This window comes from Raphanus sativus, unplaced genomic scaffold, assembly GCF_000801105.2.
Source record: "Raphanus sativus cultivar WK10039 unplaced genomic scaffold, ASM80110v3 Scaffold1093, whole genome shotgun sequence".
NCBI classification, from domain to species: domain Eukaryota; kingdom Viridiplantae; phylum Streptophyta; class Magnoliopsida; order Brassicales; family Brassicaceae; genus Raphanus; species Raphanus sativus.
The window spans coordinates 1-25,560 of NW_026616407.1; the positions used below are offsets into that span (position 1 = coordinate 1).

The 25,560-nt window shown below is 34.8% G+C and overlaps 4 protein-coding genes and 1 long non-coding RNA gene across 10 annotated transcripts; 2 read left to right on the forward strand and 3 right to left on the reverse strand.

The window, feature by feature from the left end:
• Positions 1–425: 425 nt before the first annotated feature.
• On the forward strand, positions 426–1,581 carry LOC130503734 (uncharacterized). Its single transcript, XR_008940971.1, has 3 exons — positions 426–642; positions 729–952; positions 1,025–1,581. It is a non-coding gene; the product is annotated as an uncharacterized LOC130503734 (long non-coding RNA).
• Positions 1,582–1,975: 394 nt separating this feature from the next.
• LOC130503733 (protein trichome birefringence-like 41) lies at positions 1,976–4,276 on the reverse strand. 2 transcript variants are annotated; one of them, XM_056998285.1, is made up of 5 exons: positions 3,977–4,276; positions 2,996–3,167; positions 2,717–2,892; positions 2,454–2,612; positions 1,976–2,374 (listed from the first exon to the last, which is right to left on the reverse strand). In XM_056998285.1, the coding sequence occupies exons 1-5, from the start codon at positions 4,228–4,230 to the stop codon at positions 2,080–2,082; spliced, it is 1,056 nt and encodes a 351-aa protein (XP_056854265.1). In that variant the 5' UTR covers positions 4,231–4,276; the 3' UTR covers positions 1,976–2,079. The 2 variants fall into 2 exon arrangements, with proteins under 2 accessions (XP_056854265.1, XP_056854266.1); XM_056998286.1 differs by lacking the exon at positions 3,977–4,276 and adding an exon at positions 3,294–3,465.
• Positions 4,277–5,680: 1,404 nt separating this feature from the next.
• LOC108812776 (probable leucine-rich repeat receptor-like serine/threonine-protein kinase At3g14840) lies at positions 5,681–11,892 on the reverse strand. Its single transcript, XM_018585127.2, has 22 exons — positions 11,626–11,892; positions 11,371–11,536; positions 10,708–10,779; positions 10,542–10,610; positions 10,395–10,466; positions 10,232–10,303; positions 10,075–10,146; positions 9,921–9,992; positions 9,759–9,830; positions 9,604–9,675; positions 9,443–9,517; positions 9,275–9,346; positions 9,122–9,187; positions 8,888–8,950; positions 8,759–8,800; positions 8,601–8,641; positions 8,139–8,509; positions 7,580–7,775; positions 7,333–7,494; positions 6,698–7,265; positions 6,449–6,599; positions 5,681–6,275 (listed from the first exon to the last, which is right to left on the reverse strand). The coding sequence occupies exons 1-22, from the start codon at positions 11,723–11,725 to the stop codon at positions 5,856–5,858; spliced, it is 3,066 nt and encodes a 1,021-aa protein (XP_018440629.2). The 5' UTR covers positions 11,726–11,892; the 3' UTR covers positions 5,681–5,855.
• A 6,250-nt stretch (positions 11,893–18,142) lies between these two features.
• Positions 18,143–19,705, reverse strand: LOC130503732 (GDSL esterase/lipase At3g14820-like). The gene is made up of 6 exons (XM_056998284.1): positions 19,636–19,705; positions 19,368–19,547; positions 19,151–19,281; positions 18,840–19,064; positions 18,502–18,754; positions 18,143–18,408 (listed from the first exon to the last, which is right to left on the reverse strand). Exons 1-6 carry the CDS (start codon positions 19,703–19,705, stop codon positions 18,212–18,214), a joined length of 1,056 nt encoding a protein of 351 aa, XP_056854264.1. The 3' UTR covers positions 18,143–18,211.
• A 1,649-nt stretch (positions 19,706–21,354) lies between these two features.
• LOC108813723 (zinc finger BED domain-containing protein RICESLEEPER 1) lies at positions 21,355–24,273 on the forward strand. Of its 5 annotated transcripts, none has more exons than XM_018586358.2 (4): positions 21,355–21,490; positions 21,783–23,804; positions 23,897–23,957; positions 24,067–24,273. In XM_018586358.2, exons 2-3 carry the CDS (start codon positions 21,812–21,814, stop codon positions 23,935–23,937), a joined length of 2,034 nt encoding a protein of 677 aa, XP_018441860.1. In that variant the 5' UTR covers positions 21,355–21,490; positions 21,783–21,811; the 3' UTR covers positions 23,938–23,957; positions 24,067–24,273. The 5 variants fall into 5 exon arrangements, with proteins under 5 accessions (XP_018441860.1, XP_018441862.1, XP_018441863.1 ...); XM_018586360.2 differs by having other exon boundaries at positions 24,073–24,273; XM_018586361.2 differs by having other exon boundaries at positions 23,900–23,957.
• The last annotated feature ends 1,287 nt before the right edge of the window (positions 24,274–25,560 follow it).

Genomic DNA, 25,560 nt, shown 5'->3' on the forward strand with positions numbered 1-25,560 from the left:
GCTTCGAGAAAGATTGCGTTAAATAATATTTAAGTTTTGTATTAGTATTTTAATAAATGAAATGAAATGTATTGACTAGTTTAAGTGTGCATCTGTATTTTCTTTCTAGATAAAATATACAAAAGAAACTTAGGCCATCCATATTAGAGATTTTCTTTTTTTTTTGTAAGACATATTTTTTGAGATCTTGAAGTAGAACTTTTTTCACCAACAACTTATTGAGAAAGTCTCTTAAAAATTTTGAGAAAATCATGTGAAAAATTTTTAAGTGAAAGACTATGGTTAAAGGTAGGAACTTTAATGGGCTCAGTAATGGGCTCCAATAAAAGGCCTAGTCATGAGCATATTTTAAACACGAGTAATCAATCAGTCAATTAGGTGATTTTTCTAGACAAAAAAGTTTATAAATTGCAAGTACAGTACAGTAGTAATATAACTTTGAAAAAGTAACTGTAGTCAATCTGCAAACTGTGTTTCATTCTAGATTCTATCATTGTTTTTGTCTTGGAATATGTGAATCGCCGACAAAATGGGGGAATCTCAGATTCTACTCGTAGAGAGCTTTTCTTGGTCTCTAAAGACTTTGTTTACTTTATGGATCGTCTTCTTTACTCTCCTTCACAGCTCAAGCTGCTCTTTCTAGTAACTTACTTTACCTTTACCTTTTCTATTCTTTAATTTTCTTTTATAGTATTTTTGATTATCAGTAATTTGGTTCCTTTGATCAGATTCTTTGATTAAGCACATGTCCTGGGCTCTCAAGTGGACTACAGGATCATCATCCTCCAGAACCTCCTCCCAATCAGTTGATTGTTTGTTGTTCAATACAGGACTAGTTTTTTTTAATGTATCCACTTCTTGTGTAGACACAACTAATTTTTTTAATCAGAGCTTCATGCTGTTGATGAACTTAACAGCAACATCTTCAAAATCACTCCCCCCTTGTCCCACTGTAAGTCTCCTACTTATGAAATTAATACTGTTGGGGAATGTTTTGACTTTGATTGTTATATCTGTGAGGCAGACAAGCAGGGGGAGATTGGTGGCTGGATCATTTCAAGGGGTTACTACAATAGCTGGGGGAAAATCAAATGTGGCTGGATACAGAGATGGACCAAGCGAGGATGCTAAGTTCTCTAATGATTTTCGATCTTGTATATGTTCGTCCTACTTGCTCGTTGCTGGTCATCGACAGAGGAAACGCAGCTGTTCGCCAAATCTCTCTTAGTGAAGAGGTCTGTGAGTATCACTATACCTTGGTGAAGCCTGTAGAGTACAGTAACAGTTCAAAGTTTGATCATCTCAATATGAGGAGCAACAATTACGGACCTGAAACTCCATTTCGCTTCTAGAGATACAAATCAGATATCAGAACTCAATGAGCATTGCTTTTGTCAGAGATTTACTTATGTCTTTGTAGTTTCAGAGCGAAGTCCTTTTACACAGATGAAGAGAAAACAAGGTTAAAGAATGGTATTGTAGTGAAAGGACTGTTGATTTTGTTTTAAGCTGTCATTTGCTTTGTTGGTTTTTACCATTGAGTTAAGGTTTGATTTTATCAAAAAAAAAAACATTGTGAGATCTCCAAGGTTATTTGGCTTCCGGTTATAATTAATTTACGAATATAATGTATTTATCCATTTCAAAAAGAAACAACTGGAAATTCCATTCAATTTCATTGTTATCTAATTGATGAAGAGATTGCTTGAGACTCAAGTAATTGGATATGTACTTTTGTTGACAGAAAGTTGACCTAACTAACTGAAGTCTTTTTTTTAGTGGAAATTTTGAAGTCTACACACTTTCATATTGTCTGCTTTTAACCCTTGCTCAGATTTGTCCAACACTCGGTATTTTACATGAATTCACATTATCTGATTTACCTTCTTGGGACACTAGACACAGCATCCACTTTCCTCAACCTCACTACCAGACTGCTCACTACCTCTCTTTGATTTTACTCGTACGCATAAAATAGGTTTGATGCTTTTTATTAAGATTCAAATTAATGCAGAATCAAACATTAACAATATGCTATAATTTTGTGTTTTTTTTTCTATGTTTAAAGTGTTCGTGATACTAAGCCATATAGTTGTAAAGAATCTCATTCCAAGTATCAGGTACCCCAGAGAGACACCAGTGGCTGCAGTCATTGCCGGTTTGGCCTCCTAGACCGTATATCGAAGGGTGGCCATCTTTGCGAAGCAACGAAAGCATCGTAATGTCTAGCAAAGTAACCGGTTTCGATATTTTCCCAAGTGCTCTCTTCAGAACTCCTACTTCCGCTGGCAATCCTCCTGGATAGCTTGTCCCCAGAAGTGGTTCCTTCTGTTTTGCGCAACTCCTTGCCATTGGTTCACCCCATAAAGCCCCTCTATAAAAAAATAAACAATGTTTAAAGTTCAACAAATATTTTATAGGACTGATCTTAAGTAAAATGTCTAACAATTTACTTGTAATGAGATGGTGAAATTCCTTGGAAAAAGACTCTAGTTCTCTGAGTATCTACGACCGTATCGACCCATTTGCCCCAAGTCCCGAGTGCGATTTCGAATGCTGTCACACGGTCCATGTCCTTTGTAACCTTACTTCCTAGTTGAATATAATCCCATCTGAAAAAAAAAAATGAATCAGAATTTTGAAACATGGTTGTGATTAATTGAGCCAAGAGTAAGCAAATTGAATAGTTTAGTTGATTGAAGAACACTCAACGTACGGTTGTGAAGGGCCTCTACGGCTCCACCAATGCCAAGTATTGAAAATCAATGTATCCATTTCTGACCAATTATGTCCGTCATTAATCGAATCAAGCTTCAACACTCTCCCAATCTTCGCCCTCACTATATCTACCAAATACACGTTCCTATCCAGCTTCAGTTCCACTCCGTACTCCTGAAAACATTAACCATTTCTGGTTTAGTTCGGTTTAACTCATCCAGTTTTCCATTCTAGAATTATTTCAAAAAAAAGTGTAGAAATTGGTTACTATTGTTACCTGGAATGTGAAGGTTGTGATAGTGCCTTTTGTGGTTATGTTATAGGGAGAATTGGGAACGGAAGAGTGAAGCATGCATGTCAAAGATTGCCATTGATTTAGGCTAAGTGAATCACCAACAAACATTATCTTCTTCCCTTTGTTCTTCTCCAAAAACTCCACTCCATTGAACCTACACAAATAAAAGCGGTGGCGTGTTTAAGGCAGTGGCATGAGAAAAACAGGAGGGCAAAATCGTCGAGAGATAGAGTTAGTGTCCCCACATGTGTGGGGGGAATTAATGGGAATGTCTGCTTACGAGGTTTGCAGTTTGGTGGGTGTCCTAATCTGACTGGTGGCGCGTGTGATTCACAACAAAACCACCAGTTGGCATATTATGGACAAAAGAGTTCGTTTACGTCTCGTGCAGATTAGAGATTCCAACACACATCAGTCCATTATGGCAAAACAAATATTTAAATAGCACTCTTTTACCACTGGTTGCTCGCTCAAAAGTACTTTGCAAAAAGCTATATATACTTTCTATTTTCTTGTAAAATTATATGAATCAAATTTAGATTTCTTCACACTTTGAACTATTATGTTTAAAGTAATTTTGAACCGACAACTGTATAAATGTATTTTTTTTCCCTTTCGCTTCATTTTATTAATGTAACATAATTTCAACAGATAAAAATTGACAATAGATATTCTACAAAAAAAAATTGACAGTAGATTAAAAGAAAATCGTTGACCAAAAAAGATAAAAAGAAAATCTAGATTTTTTTTCTTTTTTTTTTGCTAATAGGGTATATCATGATCTTTCCTATGTTAGGAATTAATCAGCTTTAGCTAGATATTCCAGTTTAAAATAATAATCTGACGTATTAAGGGTGATTTGAACCCAAAGCACAAAAAAACAATCCATCTGTGTTATCACTGGACCACCAACGTCTTGGGTGAAAGGATAACAGTATAGAGTTATTGATGATAGTATGATACCTTGCTAATTTGCAGCCCTGAGGTTGCCATCTGAAGGTAGGGTAATCGAGATCAGGCCGTCCATTTCTCTTGCAAGCGAACTCGCGTCGTATGAAAGGACATGTGGAGGGATCGTAGATTGGGTAGGAAGCGTCCTCCACCCATCGTCCCGTGAACATATCACATCCTTCTGCTTCGTGAAGAAGAGAAAGGAGGAGAAGAAGCGATAACACTAGTGCAGAGCCATAAGAAATGCTGTTATCCATAGAACCCATTTCAGCACCGAGAAGAGAGAGAGAGAGAGAGAGAGAGAGAGAGAGAGAGAGAGAGAGAGAGAGAGAGAGAGAGAGAGAGAGAGAGAGAGAGAGAGAGAGAGAGAGATTCAAATACGCATCTTGGTTTTTATACAACCACGCATCTATATATATATGTTATGTGCATATAACTTTGTCATATTATAAATAACTTTGTTTTTTAAGTTTGTTGGCTTATAACTATAATTATTCTCATGTTTGCTTCGATAACAAACTTTGAAAAATCTTAACATTTCTTTTGTGTATTTATTGATAACGACGTGGTTTAATGATATAAGTTTTTTTAGATTTTGATTTTGAAAATTGTAGTAACATAACTACATGGTCAATAAATTTAATGATATGACTTTATTGAAATATCTCTTCCTATCTTTTTCTTTTTAAAAAAAATGTTTCTTCCTATATTTTACTTGGTGATCATGCTTAAATTATCTTTCCATGAGTTCATCGGTTTGTTCGCGCCATAGATAAATTGTGAAGACTTTCTTTGTGTTTTGTTTAAAAGGTTTACTTCTTGAAGTAAACTTGTGGACCTATAAATTGATATTTAATTAATTCCATTAAGTTTGGTTGTAGTTTTGTATAGAGTAATTTCCTAAACGACAGTGTAGATGTATCATATTAAACAAATACAAGCCAACCATTTTGTCAATAGAAACAGATGTTGAAAGAACAACAATATATTCTGTCTGTTACTTATTCTATCCAAATCAATCGTTATGGTTAGCAATTAAGTAAATTAATATTATTAAATATATAATGAAACGTATTGAAATTATTGAAAGAATAGTTGACTAAGACAATCATTTTAGGAGACATTATACAATAATTCCAAAAACAAAATTATAAGAAAATTCAGAATGTTAAAAAAAGATTAACCATGTATAACCACCAGGGCCGTCTCGAATTATCTATGGAACCTGTTCAAAAAATATTAATGATATATTTAACGATGTAATAGAATAATTTTAAAAGTTTATAGTTTTATTTATATATATTTGACATTTTTTAAAAATATTTTCAGCTCTAAGTTTAGTACTATGTCTTAAAGTTTAAAATTTATATATCATAATTTATATATTTATCTAAAAAAAAATTAATGTTGTTAATTTTTTAACTCGAATTTTATTCGACCGTTCCACTTACACGTGTTGTTAGACAACCCTAATAACTATAATCATTTATCATAAACAAACATTACAACCAATGTTCATCATAGAAAATCAACACAAGATAAGGACACAACAAGCATATGACTCTAGACAGTAAGGAGATAAATTCCCAATTCAAGTCCATAATTAATTTCTGCTCTCCCAATAAGCAGAGTGAAGTTTTAACTTTGTAAAAAAATATTATAAACCATAATTATAAACCACAATATCAATTATATTCAGAAAAGTAAAACCTAAAGCAGAAAATTTTAATTTTGTATAATATTCGTTGCATTACTTCATGAAATTTTCTGTTTACAGAAACGTAAAATCTTCTAATTGTCTTAAATAAAATAATCATAGTTCAAAAACCAAAACAGAAAAGAAATAATTATTTAACAATGTTTTTTTTTTTTGCAAAAGCATAATACACACTTAAACTCTGGAGTTCCAATACGCAGAATCAGGCTTAAGAGGGTAAAGGTCGCTGGGGTTGGCAGTGGACGTAGTAGAAGACGACGTGAATGGTCCATAGGTGTTGACACTCTGATCCGTCATACTCGTCATCTCCTCTCCACTAAGAATTGCGTAATGCTTCTTCATCGCCCTCACGCTCTCTGCATCTTTCTCGTTTCCTCTGCTGAACGATGCTTCAAGAAGCTTCTCAACATTCACCGTGGAGCTTCCTTCGAGCATGCTAACCACAGTAGACATCGACGGTCTGTCCGACGGAACTTGACTGGTGCAGAGGATCCCGATGTTGATCATCGTCATTGCTTCTTCTCTGTTGTAGTCTGTTCCAAGCCTCGAGTCTACTACTTCTATCAAGTTGTTTTGCTCCCTTAAAACGTGTACCTGTGAAAGAAAATGAGATTCAAACTCAAAATGTGTTAGGTACAAACTTAATAGTTATGTTGTTCTTGATAAGTTTATCATACTTAATCAAATATTTTAATAAATATTTTTCAAATAATTCACCATTGAATGTTCAGATTTTTAGACTTTAGAAGTGAAATATAATAACTAACCCAGTCAAGAAGGTGAAACGTTTCGCCTTTGGATCGTGCGCTCGTGTTGCTTCGTCCGTGAACAATCTCTAGAGCCACCACGCCGAAACTGTAGACATCTGCTTTATCTGTCAAGTGACCTCTCATGGCGTATTCAGGAGCCATGTATCCGCTGCAAAAAAGAAAAAAAAAAAGTTTACTTTGGTCACAAGAAACCTAAACAGAGCTGATAATTTTTGTTTGTGATAATGATAGATTAGTTAAACTCACTATGTTCCGGCGACTCGTGTGCTCATGTGTGTGTTTTCTTCTTCATCAAGCTTAGCGAGACCGAAATCCGAAATCTTTGCATTTAGTTCCTTGTCCAGCAAGACATTAGTTGCTTTGATGTCTCTGTGTACAATCTTGAGTCTTGATTCCTCGTGGAGATAAGCCAATCCTCTTGCTATACCAACGCAAATCCTCTGCCTCGTTGGCCAATCTAAACGTATTTGAGTCTCTGGAGGACCGAAAAGTGCTCTTGCGAGACTGTTGTTCTCCAAGTACTCGTAGACAAGCAAGAGCTGGTCACCTTCGACGCAGCATCCGTATAGTTTAACCAAATGTGGATGCTGAAGAGCAGAGATCATAGCGATCTCGTTCAAGAACTCTCGGTTGCCTTGTTTTGATTTTGCCGATAGCTGCTTCACCGCGATGATGGTTCCATCACCCAACTCTCCCTTGTATACAGGACCAAAGCCACCTTCTCCGATCTTGTTTGCTGGATCAAAGTTGTCTGTAGCAACTTTGATTTGCCTCAAGGAGAAGGAACTTATCTGGAAATCCAAGTTCTTGAAATCTGAAAGTGAAAACGAAACACCGTTATAGACTAATAACTCAAATTTAATTAGATTGTTTAGGTTTACCTTTCTCCATCTGACTCTTGGGTCTCAAGCAACCTCTCCACCATAATATACCGCCAATTAAAAGCACAAGAACCACCGTTGAAGCGATTACAGCACCAACCACGGCCCCAATAGAGGTTCCACCACCAGTTCCAGTGCCAGCTTCCTTTGGTGGAGTGAAATCTATAGCAAGATCATGGGAGATAATTAAAGTCGAGAGACAAGAACAACAAAAGAAAACAGTCAAGTAGAGTTTAGTAAATGATACCTGGATCTACCGATACAGCTGATATGAGAGAACCATATGAACCTTTTAGAGGAAGAGCTTGAGTTCCTTTACCAGCCCACAACAATCTAATTTCCAGCTTCCTATTTGTAATCGTAACCGGGAAACTCTTAACCACAGCTCTTCCCGCACCTTTTGCCTCAGCTACAATATCGAAATCTTTAGCCACACGTTTACCCTGCACATTACCACACACGCCAAAATGATTTTACACCACTACAATCTTTTCAAACATTAAATTTTAGAGTTCAAGTAAAAGAAATATTCTTAAAAGTTTATTCAAAAAAATAGCACATAAATAGATAATAACATTCGTTAAAGAGTAAAAATAAATATATTTATATATTTGAGTTTAGGTTTAGTGATTAGAGTTCAATATTTAGGAGATGGGATTAGGGTTAGAGCTAAGGATGTAGAGTAATTTAGTGTGTTTTATTGTTTAATAAATGTTATTTTGGAATTTTTTTTTCTTTGAATGCTATGTTTTCCTGACAAAATCTAAAAAGTTTTACTCTGAGATTTTTCCTTTGAAGTAAGTTACCTGAACGTATATGTCAAAGAATCGTCTTCCCAAACTGAAGTAAGTGTTGTCGCCAATGAACATAATCTCAGCGAAATGAAGATTAACCGTGTAGTTTCCTTCTCCAAGGCACAAGGCGTAGTAAGTGAGAGAAATGGCTGAGAGACGAGCCTGTGTGTAAAGACTAGGATCTGCTATCTTAAGCTCTGATGTATTTTGCCAAATAAATTTTTTGGGAGACCGATTATCCTCCACGAAGTTCCCAGTGTTGCTAGAAACCCAACCGTTTCTACTATCATAGAAGTCTGCTCCTTCCCATGTATCAGCATCATACTCGGTCTTATTGACTGTTACCTCATTGCCACCACAGTTTATGTGAAGGCCATAGAAAGCTGGAGAAACAAATAGTAGTAACAAAAGATTAATAAGATGCGCTGCTAGATATCTAGTGATTGTATTTATATATAGCTATAAAAGACTTACTTTTAGGACATACGTAGCCACTCAGGCACGAAACGTTTGACCTGTAACAAAATATAATATCAACATTCTAGTTAGTGTTTTTAGCAAAAAAAAAAAAACATTGTAGTTAGTGTTGAAACCAAAGTGTAAGTTATGAGAACCAAAATAAATAAACTTACTGGTTATTTGCCACTAACGGGTTTGTGCTTGAAAACATATTCCTGTGTATAAAAAAAAAGCAAGAAACTGTAAATTTATAGAGAATTTGAATGCCAAAGAAGTTTGATTATTTTTATTGTTCGTCTTACACAGCATTCTTCTGACATTCTGATGTTCTTTGAACAATGGAGAAGTTATTGAAAGTAAGATCACTGCAATAAAGAATTGTAAGTAACCAAACACAAAGTGTTATTCGGCTGTGTGATTACAAAGAATTGTATTAACATGTTACTTCCCCGGTTAAATGTTACTTGTAAAATATCTCTCTCTCTATGTATATATATATATATATATATATATATAAATCGGTGAAGAAAACTCACACATTGTCTCCATTGTCTATCATCCAGTTTGGTACTTCCCCGGTTAACATGTTACTTGTAAAATATCTGCGAATTCAGAAAAAATGTAACTTTTATACACATAAAGATTTTAACAAAACAAGAAGAGGAGAGAAGAAGATAAGAACATCATACATGTTATCTACATCAGTAAGAGCACCATACGTTGCCGGAATTGGTCCACTTAGTTTATTAAAACTAAGATCTCTACACAACCAGTTTCACAATGTCAGCTTAAATTTTTTATCATGAACAATCAATTTTATGTTTGCAAAAAAAAAGAAAAAAAAAGGGTTTACTAACAAGAGTTTTAACGTTGATGATCTCCGTCCAAGATACGAAGGTAACTCTCCTGTAAGATTGCAGTTCCTGAGAATCCTACAACGCACAACGAGTGGAAAATGGAAGATAAGCTCAAGAAACCTTGACTAAGTTTAGTCTAGTCTAATAAGTCTCAAACTCACAAATTCTTTATCTTTGCCATGTTTTCTAGTGGCGGAAATGGAGATTCAGGTCCGCTTAAGTCAGTGATTCTCCTACAGAAAAAAATCAAATTTAGAAAAGAAACAATAGTGAGTCCACGAAAGGCCACAACAACACGTGAAGTTGGTGTACTTACAAGTCTGTTATGTTCTCAAGAGTACCAATGGCTCTAGGAATCGGTCCGACTAAACCACTTGCTTCGATAATCCTGATTCATGCAGAAAAAAACAATATTGCCCTTGTTTATAAAGTAACAAATACAGGATATCTGAAAACACGAAAAATGTGGATTGCTTACAATTTATCAAGTCCTGTCCAGTTCTGGATGAAATCTGGTATAGTACCAGTGAACTGGTTGTCACTTATACGGCTATAAATCAAGAGAACAATATCAGCAGCAAAAAAAAGGTTGTCTCCAGTAGAACATATGTTCAAAGTAGAGGAATACTTACAAATCAGTCAAATTAATAAGTTTTGAAAATGTACTTGGGATGTCTCCACTCAAGTTGTTCGAGCTAACAAAGCTGCAAAGAGATAACAGAGTCTCAGCAATAGTAATTAAAGACGAGTAACTCTTAATAAAAAGAGAACTTGGATAAAGATTCTTACAATCTTTGAATGTTCTGTAGACTGCCGAGCTCTGGAGGTAACTTTCCTGAGATCTGGTTGTATTCTACGACACTAAAAAAAAAGGTTCCAGAAACCGAATCAGATAGTATCATTAAAGTATAAAACATTGTTGAAGAAATAGAGATCAAAGAAGAGTACTCACAAGCTCGTTAGGGTTGTAATGTTACCAATCTCTTTAGGGATAGGACCACTTATTCGGTTTCCAAGCAGCGAGCTACATTATTTCATCATCCAAAAGTTTACTCCATCAATCTATACGTAAAAGGTGTATATGAACAGAGATACATACATCATTTGAAGTGGCAAGGTTCCCCACTCGGGAGGAATGGAACCGTTGAGATAGTTTCTAGACAGATCACTACAAGAGAAATAAGAATTTGGCAGTTAAGTTAGTTAATGAAAAGATACCGTTAGTGTCAGATATTGTAATAATGTGAATGTCGAGGGCTTCTTACATCTCTTGCAAAAACGGAAGACCCACCAACTCTTTAGGAAGAGATCCATTGAGGTTTTGTGCCTTGAGAACTCTGTTTCAAGAAACAAATACTAGGCTTTAGAAAACGATCTGCAAACTATAGGCCCATTATGTTTGCAACCGAATAGCATTTCAACCCAAAAGTAAAAATAATTAAATTAGTTTTTGATTATGGGGAGAAACAGAAAACGAGAACAGTTTTGTTAGATTCAAGGACGCGTGAAGAAGGTCAACAGCGACTGCGCAATAGATTTTGTCTACATTCAGACAATTAAAGTCTTATACCTACTTTAATTAAATAAAACGTGTTAGGCTTTTGTAAAAATGAAACCCCTACTAGCCTACTACTTCGACCAAGTAAATCAAAATATGAAACCCCTAATAAATTGTTTTATAAGTATTTTTACTTCAAAATATAATTATTCTTATACAACTTTTATATTTACTGGATGTTGTATAACAAAAATAAAAACAAAGACAAATTATATTGATGCAAATTTATGTTAAAAAAACTGTGTGTTTACTTTTAGCTAATTTATAAAATAAAGGAGTACCAATTACCATAATTAATATTATGTGAAACTTTTATTGAAGAAAAGAAAGATTATTTTTTAGAACAAAGAGGGAAGAAGGGGGAACGAACATGCTGGTGACGTGGCAAACGGTGGAGCAGTTACAAGTAACGGTGTCTTCAAATCCCTTGCCGGGGTTTTCGGTTCGCCAACCACCGACGGTTGAATTGCATGGATTCACACTGAAATCCCAATCAGTCTTCTTCAACACCTTCGCTACGGCACTTAAAGCATCCACTGCAAAATATTATAGAATCAAAACACTGACTCAAACATGTTCATAATAGTGATAACACCGATATGATTATACTTATATGTACACATACGTTCTACTTTTGGTAACGTTTGAGAGGATGCGAAGCCGAAGAGGATGATGATAGAGACGAGGAGGAAGTACGAAGGGAAGAGAAGTCGACTGATCGACATTATTAGAATTATCTTTTTGTTTTCGAGATCTGAATTGTTGTTGTGTAAGGAGATGCGATGAGAGTGGAGAAGAAGAAGAGGAGGTTTGTAATGTTCGTTTATGTGACGAATGGGAAAGAGACTGGCAAAGACATTTGAGAAAGTAGACCGAGAGAAAGATGAAAAGTAAGTCAACATTATTAAAATTAAGATTGTATCAATCCATATTTATTATCTTTCTTTCATTTTTTCTATGATTATTATATTTCAATGGGATAGGATTCAATTTTGCTACTTGCATGGACAAAGGGGGCCACCGAGTTGTTGAGCATCAAAATAATTGGATGATTATGGTTGGGTGCATATATTTTTATTTCGGCAGACGTCTTTGTGATAAAAAGAAAAAACTAAATACAAAGGTGATTTCTTTTAATTAATAAGATTTTCTTAACTATTATGGTCCTGTTCGTTTGCTAGTCGCTAGTGTCAACGAGTAGAGTCAGCGACCAGCGACTGCGACTTAATGTCGCTGATAGTGTTCCTTTAGAGGTCGTGCGTTCAGTCTCAGCGACCATTTTTTTAAAATAAAAAAAATTGATCGCACGATTTTGATCCTACCGTTAGAATTTCTAGCGTTCAAAATTTTTAATCGCTGGTCGCTGCGATCGGTCGCTGAACCCACGATCAGTAAACGAACAATGTTTGGTCGCTGAAATTAGTCGCTGACACTAACGACCAGCAAACGAACAGTGGCCAAGTCAAGTTTTTTAAAAAATATTGAAAAGTGCAGTTTTTTCTAACATGAATATTTGTCTAACCGATAACTAGAAACCACATATAAAAAAATTGTCTAGAACTATCTTAAACCGATTTAACTATTTATTGTCAACCACTCTACCAGTCTTGAATATCCATTAGAGCAACATTATTGGAAGGATTTTTGATTTGGGGTTCTAAAAATATGTATATGTTATATATGCTTATGTAATTACGAGTTTTTAATTTTACAGAACACCCAACCAAGAGTATCTTCTAATAATGTTGCTCTTACTTACGGCTAAATCAATTAGGATTACAAGTATATGTATATACTCTTTAGTATGGCTAAGGAACAAAATAAAATGATTCAAATACAATTCAGATTATTTCGTATATTTTCAAGAGAGGTGCTTGATGGTCATTTTCATGATGAGTTTCCAGATTTAGCATGTTACAATAGTAAGTTTATTTCGGGAATCAAATGTTCTTATATGGAAGTTTTAAATATTGTTTTCCTCTCTAGCCATTTATTACTTGTCAAAGTCCATCTATAGCAATTTAGGAAATAAATAACTGAAATGAGAAGATATCATTTATTACATTATAAGGGTAGATAGTACTGGTTATTGATGTCTGTGTCTGATAGCTCCATTAAAGGCTATAACGTCTGCCATATGCTAACATAATAATTTATGTAAATTGTTAATAAAATATATAACTATATGTATTTTAGTGATTTTTGGCTTTGTGCTAATATATCACCCACCACTTAAATTTCATTACGTATATATATTTTGCTGAAAAGAAAAGAAAGGAAAACAACTCCATTTAAAGAATATCAAACTATAATTAGATTGATTTTTATATATAAAATAAAGTCTTTCAGTACTTGTGTTTGCATGAATGAATCGTCTGTAGTATCATCAAAACTTAGAACCATAACTACTTGTTTGAACTAAGTTGTGAATCGATGGATTCATCGACTCACATTACAATAAGCCAAGAAGGCTACGGAAAACTCAGCAAGCCCACGCTGGAGACAGCTTTTATCCATTTTTTGTCGGTAAAACTAAAGTTGAGAGTTTTTTGAACGTAAATAATATTGAGATTTTCTCGCAAATATATAAAGAAATAGCTGTCGCGATTGTTTTTTAACTCTAGGTCGCGAATCGTGATCACTGCTATCCCAACATGTGAATTAAAAACAAAATATGTGAACTTAAGTTCTATATTTTTATCTAATGATTATGTAGTTTTTGATCCAAAATCCGTACATTCATAGAAAGCACAAAAAACTGTAGCATTAAATTAATTTTCTTCGGTGAAAACTGAACCTATACTTTTTAGATTGATTTACACTATAGGGCAGTTTATGAGTTTTTATTACACAATAGAGCACTTATTGCTCTTAGGGTAGTTTTTTGCAACTACAAGCTAATTTATGTTGGTTTTTGTAATTAAATGGGTCCCATTATTTTTAATCTTATGTTTCTTCTCTCTCTATACCAATCAACTCTAGTTTTAATGGCAAAAAAATTCATATTCTTTTTTTCTTTCAATTTACCATTATACAATTCAATGATTTTAATGGCAAAATCAAACCTGGAAAAAAAATAAAATCGAAAACATTTGGTGTAGAAGAGCTATGGCGATTTGGATATAATATGTCCCAACTCAAAAATTAAAATTTGTTTTTTTGTCATTTTTTTTGATTTTGGACTCTAAACGGTTAAGCTATAATATATTTGTAAGTTTTGGAGGTGAAAAAGCAAAAAATAATGAAGATTGTATCATAAAAATCAATGGTGGCTATGATATATATTTGCAGGAAACGCAGAAAACCCTAATATGAAGAAGATGAAATTATTACGAAATTGTCCCTAGCTAAAACAGTTTAAAAATAGATGACGTGGATATGTACATAATGTTAGTGTACACGAGTACATTGGATGACCACATGGATGTGTACATAAATTGTGTATGTACATTTGTTTGTGTACACGAATACATTGGGCGACCACGTGGATGTGTAAGATGGAATTATTATGAAATTGCCCCAAGCTAAAAACAGTTAAAAAAAACTTGATGACATGGATATGTACATATGTACATAATGTTAGTGTACATGAGTACATTGGATGGCCACATGGATGTGTACATAATTTAGATGACATGGATGTGTATATAAATTGTGTATGTACATTTGTTTGTGTACACAAATACATTGGACGACCACGTGGATGTGTACATAATATTAGTGTACGCATGTACATGTTAAAGAGAGAGATTTTTCTTTGTAGGTATAAGGACGGGGAAGCATGGTTGTGATAGTTGGAATCTACTGCGGTGTCATACAGTGAAGCTTAGACAACAATGGAGTTTTCTTACATTTTTGTATATGATCCTTTTTATTTATTAGGTTATTATCAATTTGTCTCAAACTATCAAATTCTCAGATATATCCTTTTAATTGTCCAAAAAATTTTAATTGTTCAATCCAATCTCTACAATATGCAAATATGAATTTAAAATGTAATATAAAAATATGTACACAAAATTATTAAATATCATAATTTGAGAAATGTACAAATGAATCGGTGTACATGTAACACTTCGTATAATATTGTACACGTGAACAATAGAACGTTGACGATATTTGACACACACAATAGCTTTCAAGTATTATTAAAAATGGATAGTAAAATATATGTGTACACGTTGATGATATTTGACAAACATAAAATTGCCTTAGAGTGCAATATTTTTTTTGAAATTGCCTTATAGAGTAATTGTACACATGTTTATTAAAGAACATGTGTAAATGGATACATGTTCAATTTGAAATTAATGTACATATGCAGACTTTGAATTTAATGTACATATGTACACTTTCAAGTAAATGTACACATTGTATTTTCATAGATGTATTCTTACTACAAGGGGATAAAATGTAGCATCTAAAGTTTTGGACGAAATCAAGGATCAATTTTTGTATATAAAAAGTATTGGGTTACAAAATAAATAAAAAATAAGTTTAGGGACTAAATATGCAAAAATGCCCAAATTAATCATTGTTGCTCAAAATTATTGTGCCAGTTTCAGAGCATGTAGAGAAGACATGAAGATCACGACGAAGAAGAAGAGAGAACATTTCGATGGCGGCGAAAACTTAGGTCACGACAATGACAAAGACGAGTTATAAAACACATACCGAAGATGAGAAGAAAGAATAGCAGTGAAAAATCAGAGATGAGACAGAGAAATAAGAGTTGCAGAGGTGGAGAAGAGAAAGAAGAATTATGAAGAAGAAGTTTTGATAATTTCTGATTTTCTTTTTTTTTATATATTTTTAGTTTTCAAACGTGTAGTCATAGAAAAAAGTGAAAAGTTGATAGTTTCCAAAAATTGTGGGACCATTTTAGTTGGATCTATGACTTTAGTTAACAAAAACTACCTCAGTAGTTATAACAGCCTTATATTGATATTAAAAACTCAAAACTGTCTTATAGTGTAATATTTTCTACTTTTTAAACTCATACTACATGATTCAACAGTTTTATTTTTTAGACTTTTCCTTGGTAGTTCTGTCATTATATATATTAAAAAGGTTATCACATCGCTTCCATGAAATGTAAGGACGTAAGACTGAAATTACGTGGATGGCGTAAGTTTTTCTTTGATAAATCGTGTATTAGGTATGTTTTTCTTTTGAATATGTCCGTTAGTACGTATATGTTTAGGATTATTAATTATAAGAAAACTGTTTAGGATTATTTTTTGAAAGAGCAAGGTTCCAAAAAGACAAAGAAAAAAAAGAGCAAGGTTCCCGTATTGCTAGCTGGTCAACTTTCTTTTGTTTATATTTTGTTAAAAGAACTTTCTCCCAAGTGGACAGTGGAAATAGATGAAAGTTTCACTAATTGATTGCTATCTATGTCTGTAGTCATTTTTTTAATATGAATCAACTCAAAATGTTTATGAAAGATCGCAATGGCACGTTTTCCGATCATCTCTGCTAATTAGTATATTTTTTACTCTAGACTTCCTACCCATCAACATTGGTTCTTTGAATTAAACGTTACCTGGTCGAAGAAAGGATCTCAAAACAAGTCATAGCCACTCATATTGGACTCAAGACCAATTAAATAGTGATAAAATAGAGAATAACAATTATGAAATGTCGCAATAGAAAAAAAAGGAAGTCCTGAAGAAAATTCTCAAACTTTTAAGTCATATATATTCAGTGCGACCTTAGATTTTAAAGAATTATTTTAACTTTCGAACCTAACAATTTCACATTAAGCATCGGTTCCACTAATTAATTCATTTTGAATATTGTTTACTAATTTAAAAATTTCCATGACTTTTTTTGTTTAGTCGTTGATATAACCCAAGTTCTAGATAAAATGTAGTTTGTTCGGGTCAAATTTGAACAAACTATCAGTAAAAGAAAAAATTGAACAAACTGAAAGAGAGATATACTGAAAGTGTTCCAAAAAAAAAACTTTGGTAAAAAGTTAAATAAAGTAATGTTCGTAGTTGGCTCACTTTAATATATTTGTAACGTTTCCCTTTCATTAAACGTACGATCCAACTCCAACTGCCTTTCACCTAGTAAACATATAGTAAATGAATACATTTGTCTACTTTTGTATGACAGTCAATAAGTTTTAGATTGTTTCCTACTGTTAACATTTTTAAATTAACAGCTACAGAGTAGTTTTTTAACATAGTGTGAGCCGTATGCACGTCCATCGAATTGCGGAAGTTAAAGGCTTAAAGTCTTAAAAGGTAAAAACTATACATAAGTTTCCAAGGGGCAAACCAGTTTCTTTCAGACATTTGTACATTGAAATAGACTTTGTACAAAAGTCTGTCTTCTTTGTATTGTATATCAGGAAGATTCAGAACTCGAAAGCAATATTTAACTGGACAAAAAAGGAAGACTGACCAGTCCTTGCAAGAGATACAGCTCTACCAGTTATCCTTTGTGTGCAGTGCCGGTCTAGGATATAAGCTGGAGAACCATGTGGCTTCAGTCTTGTATAAATAACTATTTGTCGGCCCATATTCTCTCAAATTATTCAATAGCTCAGTTGATTTGTGCTTGAGTTTGTTTTACTGTCGGTGGAGGGTTCTAATATATTCAACTTCATTTTTAACTTTTTTGGTTTGTTTTCTTTTTAAATTATTGTTGATAAGTTTGTAATGTTTGTTACTTTGTTTGCTCCATGCTCAAAAATATTCAGGGACAGGCCTGCCTATGCGTCTACTGTCGCCATTCCATATATAGACTGACCAAACTGCAGTGGTTGATAGATGAACTAAGTCAAGGCCGTGAGTTATATGAACCAGTTGGTTTTTCCGAACCGGAATCTCGCTCAATTCATTCCGTACCGGATAACTTGTTAACAAAACGCACCACCAACTCTCGTAAAGTTGAGGAAAACACACAAACATCTGCGACGACTGTGTATAGTTTTATTTTCTTTTCATATCAACCAATTAAAAACAAAATACATATATTTTATTACGGCAAGCATCCAAACAAACAGCTCTAATGTACGTTACCCAAAAGATACGCCATATATAAAGTTAGATAGTCGGCATAAATAGTCGGCTGAGATAAAAGAGATCATTGTGATCATAAATCAAATTAAAAAAAAAGACGTTGATTGAAATACATCCTTACTGTAGAAAAGATATAAAAGAACATTCATCAGACTAATATCACATGACTGAACATATTCAATTGCCAAGGTACTTCTGGTATTTTTTCATCAATTTATCAGTGATAATTTGGTAGGCTTTTTCAGTCGGATGATAAGAGTCAAAGAACACATGAGTCGATGGATCCGAACACGTGAAAGGAGTAAGTTTGTTGCACAATACAGCTGCCTCAACTCTTCCTGTACCGCAACATCCTTTATCTGCTACTTTAAACCCTACAAATTTACAAAAGCCATGCATAACAAATCACTAGTATTAGCATTTATGTATGAAAGAGAAGAAAAATGCTATTCGTATCATATGATTACCGTATTTCGAAGAGTTTGTCATGATGTCATGAAGAATTTCGTAAATGTCAATATATACTAGTTTACTGGACAACTCTTTCTGTAGAGCATCCATACTAGATGATAACTTTGAGTTGAAATGCATTGCCATATTGTTCAGAGTTTCATAACATTCTCTTTTGAAGCCTCCAAACAGTGTTCTTTGTGCAGGTACGCATCCAACTGGCACTGCGCTAAACACTCCTATATTTTTAGCTCCGAGTCCAGATAATTTCTAAAAGGTTGAAGGATTGAGATATTGTTTTCAGTTAGTTTTATAATTAGATGTTGTGGTTAAGTATAAGGAAATAAAAACTCACTTTGATAAAATCTGAAGCCAAGTCTGCCACATATTCAGCGTATGCGGTACGACTGTATTCAAGCGATCGAGCCCAATAAGTCTCGCTGAGATCATTACTGCTAGAGACCACTAGAAACACACTTTTCTCCAATATAAACTTAACCTTTTCTTCTCCAAAGTGTTGCTTTATTGTTGACAAATATTGTTGAAAATATTCGAGTTGATCAGACACTGGTATTACAGACTGAAAAATATTAAAAGTTGTAAGAAAGTTAAAAAAAATATTATATTAACAACTAAAAGAAAATAACGTGTATAAATATTTTATACCGATAGTTTAGATGTTAATGGATCATAACCGGAACCTCCAGAAGCAAAGATTACACCCTTAAGAAGATCATTTGGCTTTAGATTTGAGCCTAAGTATGGTGGTAATGTCTTTGCTATCCCCAATGCATTTGCTGATTATTTTTGTAATACAGTTTAGTATGTGTACATTAAAAACAAGACAAAAACATAAACGAATAATTAATAAAACTTTTTATACCAATGATGTCTGATGGAACTTTTCCATCTGAAAATCTACCGGTAGGAATACCACCAGGAAACTCTTTCCCATAAGGAGGAAAGTTAGACTTGACAAGAGTTGGAATGTCGTTATTATTTCCAGTATCCATTATCGAATCTCCGAATACTATTAGTGCCGGAACTGTTGTATTCCCTGAAGCTTATTATATATATAAAAAAAAGATTTAGAGAGCGAATGATAAAAACATCGTTTAAAAAATCAAATATTAAGAATTCAATGTATGCACCTTTGGTCTTGGTTGTGGTCGCTTCTACGACAAAAAACAACAGAAGAGAACATAGAAACCGCAGATCCATATGATACCAAGAAAATATTATGATTAATCGAGTGAGGAATTCTTTTTGATTATTCTGTATATCTTTTGCTTTTAGAATGTTGAGAAGATAGACCATTCATACACATATATATATACGTTGTATATGAATAACTATTCTGCCAATGAAACTGTATGTGAAGTGAGGAATTCTTTTTAAGGAAATAAGAGAAATGTATTATATGATGATACACCGAATCTAAAAGAAAAAGAAAAAAACATTATCTTACAAGATATACAAAGTACAAAATATTGTCTTAAGGGAAACAAGAAATTCTGGTAATAATTTTAAAAGTGAATTCAAAATATGAAATATAGAAACTAAATAAAAGGGATATATATCTACTTTTTGATTAAAAAAAAAGATTATCTACTTTTTCAGGATTATGTATCATTTTCATTGCCTCAGTGTCATATGGATGTATGAACATGTGTGTGAGCCAGATCGTTTCTCCTCTGTATACATACGCATGTATACATGCTTGATAAATTACACATTGATGGATAAGTATGATATCAGAAACGTTGGACGTCTTACCAGTTGATATACAAACTCTGTTATACATGAGACTAAAACATTTTCACTTAAATTGCATTTTCTTTTATAGACTAAACGGACCAAGTTAAGTTAATGAAAGTTTGAGTTTGATGCCCCAGAAAAAACGCGGTCCCAAAAAACGAAATTCAAGTGCGGAGGAGGATCGAAGCAATGCTGGCTCTATCGATCATTAAACCCACGGTTAGAAGCCAAGAGAGGCCCGCACTGATGCATCCAATTAAAGCCTAGGATCAAAGCAATGCTAATACTACAGACTACAGACCAGCTCCCATAATTCATGATCTTTGGATGCATGCATCAGCTTCGCGCTGCGCCTCCTGGATGGCCAGATGGGTAGATGCATGGCGCCTGAATTGTAAAGATTGTCGAGCGAGAGAGAGATTTTATTGCTACTTAGGATATAGATTTGTGTGTGCTTATGCAGATTCGGTTTAGATTTTAAGTTAAAGCTCTATAAAACCAGTGACCAATTTCTTCTAAATATTTAGAGGAGATCAATAGAAGATGATCTAGTGGTTAATTGCTGTCAACTAGTGTGTCCCATGCACCAAAACTTTAATTGAATCTGCTTTAGAAGCCATATAATATATGTGTATATCAGTGGGGTTTTGTAAGTATTTTTGGTTATTTTTTCTTGAAGCAGTAATTTGTGATTCAAGAATAAGTATACATTAATTGTCATAGGGTCCAAAACATTTTTTTTGATATTGTTCTCGTAAGGAAATGAATACACTGCTGCTGCTTAATTTAGATGATATTATAAACTGTCGAAGATGAACAAGTAACAGAAAAATCCTCACTATGATAAGAAAAGAGTCAAAATCTTCTCTTGATATTTGTAAATTTCTTGACGTTATGATTTTAAATTAATGTGGTTTTATAAAAAGAATAATATATATATTGAAATTAATGTGAGATTGGATCACCACCAAATCAGATCTCTCTATCCAGTATCATAATTATGATAAGTAAACCGGGATAGATTCGGATATAGAACCGGATCGGTTTACCTTAATGTAAATTCGGTTAAACCCACCCGAACCCCTAAAGATCGGGTCTTTATAACCCAGGCAGAATCACCCATCGGATCTGATGTTTTCTTCGATCCAGCTTCTTCCCACACCCGTAACCCTTAAAAACAAACAACTCCTCGGATCCTCCGGTTGTAGCACAGATTCTTCTGAAAGCCCTTTTCTTTTATAAACAAAGGTAACGAAAATTTCAAACCTTTCTCACTCTCTCTTCATATGAAAAAAAATAAAAAAACTCTGTGCTCTTAGCAAATCTCAAAAGGGTTTCTTTCTCCAGTGTAAAGGATCCGAATTTATAGCTCTAATTGTCTCATTGTTGCACAATTTGATCTCTTTTTGCACTAATTTGATGATCATGTGTTTGGTTTTGATGTAACTGTGTAATACTGATTAGGTTCCTCAAAGTGTATGTTTTTAGTCTAAAGTTTGTTTTTTTCTAAAATCAATGTGTAATGATTGTTTTGGTGCAGGAGAGAGTCTTTTGGGTGTTGTTGGTGTGATGGATGAATCAAACGAGATCATCCTGCAGAAATCAAAGAGGCTGACATCTGTCGTGTGGAACTACTTCGAGAGGGTGAGAAAGGCTGATGTCTGCTACGCCGTTTGCATCCAGTGCAACAAGAAGCTCAGCGGTTCCAGCAACAGCGGGACGACTCACCTCCGTAACCATCTCATGCGTTGTCTCAAAAGAACCAACCACGACATGTCTCAGCTTCTGACTCCCAAGAGAAGAAAGAAGGAGAATCCAGTGACTGTCGCCACTATCGGTTTCGACGAGAGTGAGCCTAAGGACGGTTACATTAGGCCTAAGTTTGATCAGGAGCAACGTAGAGGGGATGAGGTTGTTCTGAGCCGAGGAGGAAGCGGAGGAGGAGTAGGAGGAGGGAGGTTTAGTCAAGAAAGGAGCCTGGTCGATCTTGCACGTATGATTATATTGCATGGCTATCCGTTATCTATGGTTGATCACGTCGGCTTCAAAGTGTTCGCTAGGAATCTCCAGCCGTTGTTTGAACCTGTGGGTAACAGCACTATTGAGGAAACGTGTATGGAGATTTACATCAGAGAGAAGCAGAGAGTGCAGCATGCTCTGAGTAATCTATACGGTAAGATCAATCTCTCCGTGGAGATGTGGTCTTCTAAAGACAATGCTAACTACGTGTGTTTGGCCTCTCACTACATCGATGAGGAGTGGAGACTCCAGAGGAATGTTCTCAACTTCATCACGTTGGATCCTTCTCACACGGATGACATGCTCTCTGAAGTAATCATCAGGTGTTTGATGGAGTGGAGTCTCGAAACTAAGCTTTTCGCCGTTACGTTTGATAGTTTCTCTGTTAATGATGAGATTGTCATGAGGATTAAAGACCACATGGCTCAGAGCAGCCAGGTCTTGATCAACGGGCAGTTGTTCGAGCTGAGGTCCGCCGCTCATCTTCTCAACGCTATCGTCCAAGACTGCTTAGAAGCTATGAGAGATGTGATCCAGAAGATACGTGGAAGCGTCAGGTACGTCAAGAGCTCGCAGTCTACGCAAGCGAGGTTCAGCGAGATCGCTCAGCTCGCGGGGATCAACTCCGAGAAGATCTTGGTTCTTGATTCTCTCGATATATGGAACTCCACTTACGAGATGCTTGAAACCGTGCTCGAGTACAAGGGCGCGTTCTGCCATCTGCGTGATCACGACCAAGAGTTTGATTCCTCCCTAACCGACGAGGAGTGGGAGTTGACAAGATCCGTCACCAGCTATCTGAAGCTCGTGTTCGAGATAACCGCTGATTTTTCAGGAAACAAGTGTCCAACAGCGAATGTATACTTCGCTGAGATGTGTGACATCCACATCCAGCTGATCGAGTGGTGCAAGAACCAGGACGGTTTCTTGAGCTCTCTAGCAGCGAAGATGAAAGTTAAGTTCGATGAGTATTGGAACAAGTGCAGCCTCGTGCTAGCGATCGCGGCTATTTTAGATCCAAGGTTCAAGATGAAGCTGGTGGAGTATTACTACTCCAAAATCTACGGGAGCACGGCTCTTGACCGTATCAAGGAAGTCTCTAACGGTGTCAAGGAGCTTCTCGATGCGTACTCCATCTGCTCAGCCATCGGTGATGACTCTTCCTTCTCTGGTGGCTCAGGGTTAGGTAGAGGTGGTGGCATGGACAGTAGAGATAGACTGAAAGGATTCGACAAGTTTCTCCACGAGACTTCTCAGAACCAGAACACGACGTCGGATTTGGATAAGTACTTGTCTGAGCCTATCTTTCCACGTAGCGGTGAGTTCAATATTTTGAACTACTGGAAGGTTCATACGCCGAGGTACCCTGTTCTCTCTATGATGGCACGTGATATTCTTGGGACGCCTATGTCGATCCTTGGGGCTGCTGATTCAGCGTTTAACTCGGGGAGACCGGTGGTCGATGAGAGTAAGAGTTCGTTGAACCCTGATATTAGGCAAGCTTTGTTCTGTGCGCATGATTGGTTGTCCGCAGAGGCAGAAGGTACAGTCTCGGACTCTTTCTTTATATAGACGCAATCAATCATCAAGTATACTTTTACTGACATTGCCTTTTGAATTTTATAACGAGCCAAGAAGTTCAACCGTTGTCTAGACAATATGCTCAAGCTATGTGAAGACAAACAACAAGTTCAAGGTGCTACTGAGCTTCTTCTGTTCCTCTCTTTTCGACTCTACGTTCATTATTTTTACATCTTTATTCTAATTGAAGGTTTCTTGTCGCTTTTGTGAATTGGTTTGCATAGATGCAGGGTGATCAGATTATTGGATGTTGCTCATAGTTGGAGGGTGGTGAAGATGTGAGGACATGAAGTACAGAGGTTTAATATATAGTTTGCAATTTCTTATTTATGCATTAGAAAATATTTAGTTTATGAGAGACATTGTTACATTCTTCTTGTAACAAAAAGAATACTCTAGTTTAAACCAAAGGGAAAAAACTATTTAAATCAGTCAACTATTGTTTCTTCTTAATCTATGTCTATTACTCCGTTTGTTTCATAAAAAAAATGTTATTTTAATATTTTTTTACGAAAACTTTTTTGAAAAAAAACTCAAAATATTTGTGCTTTTATTAATAACACATATTTAATCCATAATATTATAGATAAACAGAACTATTTATAAATTAATGCAGTTTATAATTAATACTAAACTGAGTAGAAAAAAATGTCAAAATTGTTGAAGATAATGATTATCCAAAAGAATACACGTATGGAGACACTTGTCCTTTCATGGACTGATTATATGAATCATCATCTGATAGATGTCTGATTTATAAATTATGTCTTATGTTTGCAAGTCGGTGAAAAATCAGTATAAATAGAGATGTACATTCGTTTGTTATGAGAACAAGAAAATAATAATTTGAGACACAACTTTACTTCTATACTCTCTCTCTCCCGTACAAACACCACCACTCACCAAAACCAAGTGGTCCCCCATCTCATATCTCTCTCTCTATCGACAGCATATATATATATATATATATTTAATAAATACAAAATCTTTGTTTCACCTTTATTTACAACACGTTATCAGCACGACGAGCTCTCTTATACCAACCGTTCTTAGACCAAGCAAGCGAGGTGATGTTTAAATTTATGTCTTTAAATATATTTAATTTATTTAAATTTTTATTTATTATTCCGGAGTGAGAGGCTAGGCCTTCTCCGTTTATTTTCCGGGATGATAGGCGTTGCCTTCCCCAGCTGATCGTTAAGACAGGCTAGGCCTTCACGATCAGAGAAACACGTGGTAGGTTTTACCTCCGTGAATAAAAGGTCAAAAATGGAAGGCTAAGCCTCCTCGGACCTTGATTAAAAGAAAAGGTTAATATGGTCGACTATGTCGCCTCGAACCTTTGAAAATGATCAAATATGGAAGTCTAAGACTCATGGATCATATGGTGGGCTGGACCCCCAATTTTATTTATGTTATTTAAATTTATGCAATTTAAGTTTACGCAATTTAATTTTTGCATTTATTTTATGTTTTTAATTTCTGCATTTAAATTATGCATTTATTCTCGTCTATATTTATATTATTTTATGAATACAGTAATCATGTCGAATTTGACAAAGCTCGAAATTAATGCCCTGGATATTACGGGAAATAATTATATGATCTGGGCACTCGGTGTAAATATACACCCGAGAGAAAATGAGCTTTGAGAAATCATCGATAAGTTAATCAGATGAGAAAAGAAAAGCCATGATATCTTACACCAATTTGATGAT

What these genes read in the sequence shown, in the direction of transcription:
- LOC130503733 (XM_056998285.1), bottom strand. Translation starts at nt 4,230, where the DNA reads ATGGGTTCTATGGATAACAGCATTTCTTATGGCTCTGCACTAGTGTTA. An exon ending in CGTAGAGGCCCTTCACAACC is followed by an intron (nt 2,613 to 2,716) that starts GTACGTTGAGTG and finishes TTTTTTTTTCAG; the next exon opens with ATGGGATTATATTCAACTAG. An exon ending in ATTTCACCATCTCATTACAA is followed by an intron (nt 2,375 to 2,453) that starts GTAAATTGTTAG and finishes ATTTTTTTATAG; the next exon opens with AGGGGCTTTATGGGGTGAAC.
- LOC108812776 (XM_018585127.2), bottom strand. Translation starts at nt 11,725, where the DNA reads ATGTCGATCAGTCGACTTCTCTTCCCTTCGTACTTCCTCCTCGTCTCT. An exon ending in ATTACAACCCTAACGAGCTT is followed by an intron (nt 10,304 to 10,394) that starts GTGAGTACTCTT and finishes CTTTTTTTTTAG; the next exon opens with TGTCGTAGAATACAACCAGA. An exon ending in TCTTTGACATATACGTTCAG is followed by an intron (nt 7,776 to 8,138) that starts GTAACTTACTTC and finishes GGTAATGTGCAG; the next exon opens with GGTAAACGTGTGGCTAAAGA.
- LOC130503732 (XM_056998284.1), bottom strand. Translation starts at nt 19,705, where the DNA reads ATGGATCTGCGGTTTCTATGTTCTCTTCTGTTGTTTTTTGTCGTAGAA. An exon ending in AGTTCCATCAGACATCATTG is followed by an intron (nt 19,282 to 19,367) that starts GTATAAAAAGTT and finishes AAAAATAATCAG; the next exon opens with CAAATGCATTGGGGATAGCA. An exon ending in CATTAACATCTAAACTATCG is followed by an intron (nt 19,065 to 19,150) that starts GTATAAAATATT and finishes AATATTTTTCAG; the next exon opens with TCTGTAATACCAGTGTCTGA.
- LOC108813723 (XM_018586358.2), top strand. Translation starts at nt 21,812, where the DNA reads ATGGATGAATCAAACGAGATCATCCTGCAGAAATCAAAGAGGCTGACA. An exon ending in GTTGTCCGCAGAGGCAGAAG is followed by an intron (nt 23,805 to 23,896) that starts GTACAGTCTCGG and finishes TAACGAGCCAAG; the next exon opens with AAGTTCAACCGTTGTCTAGA.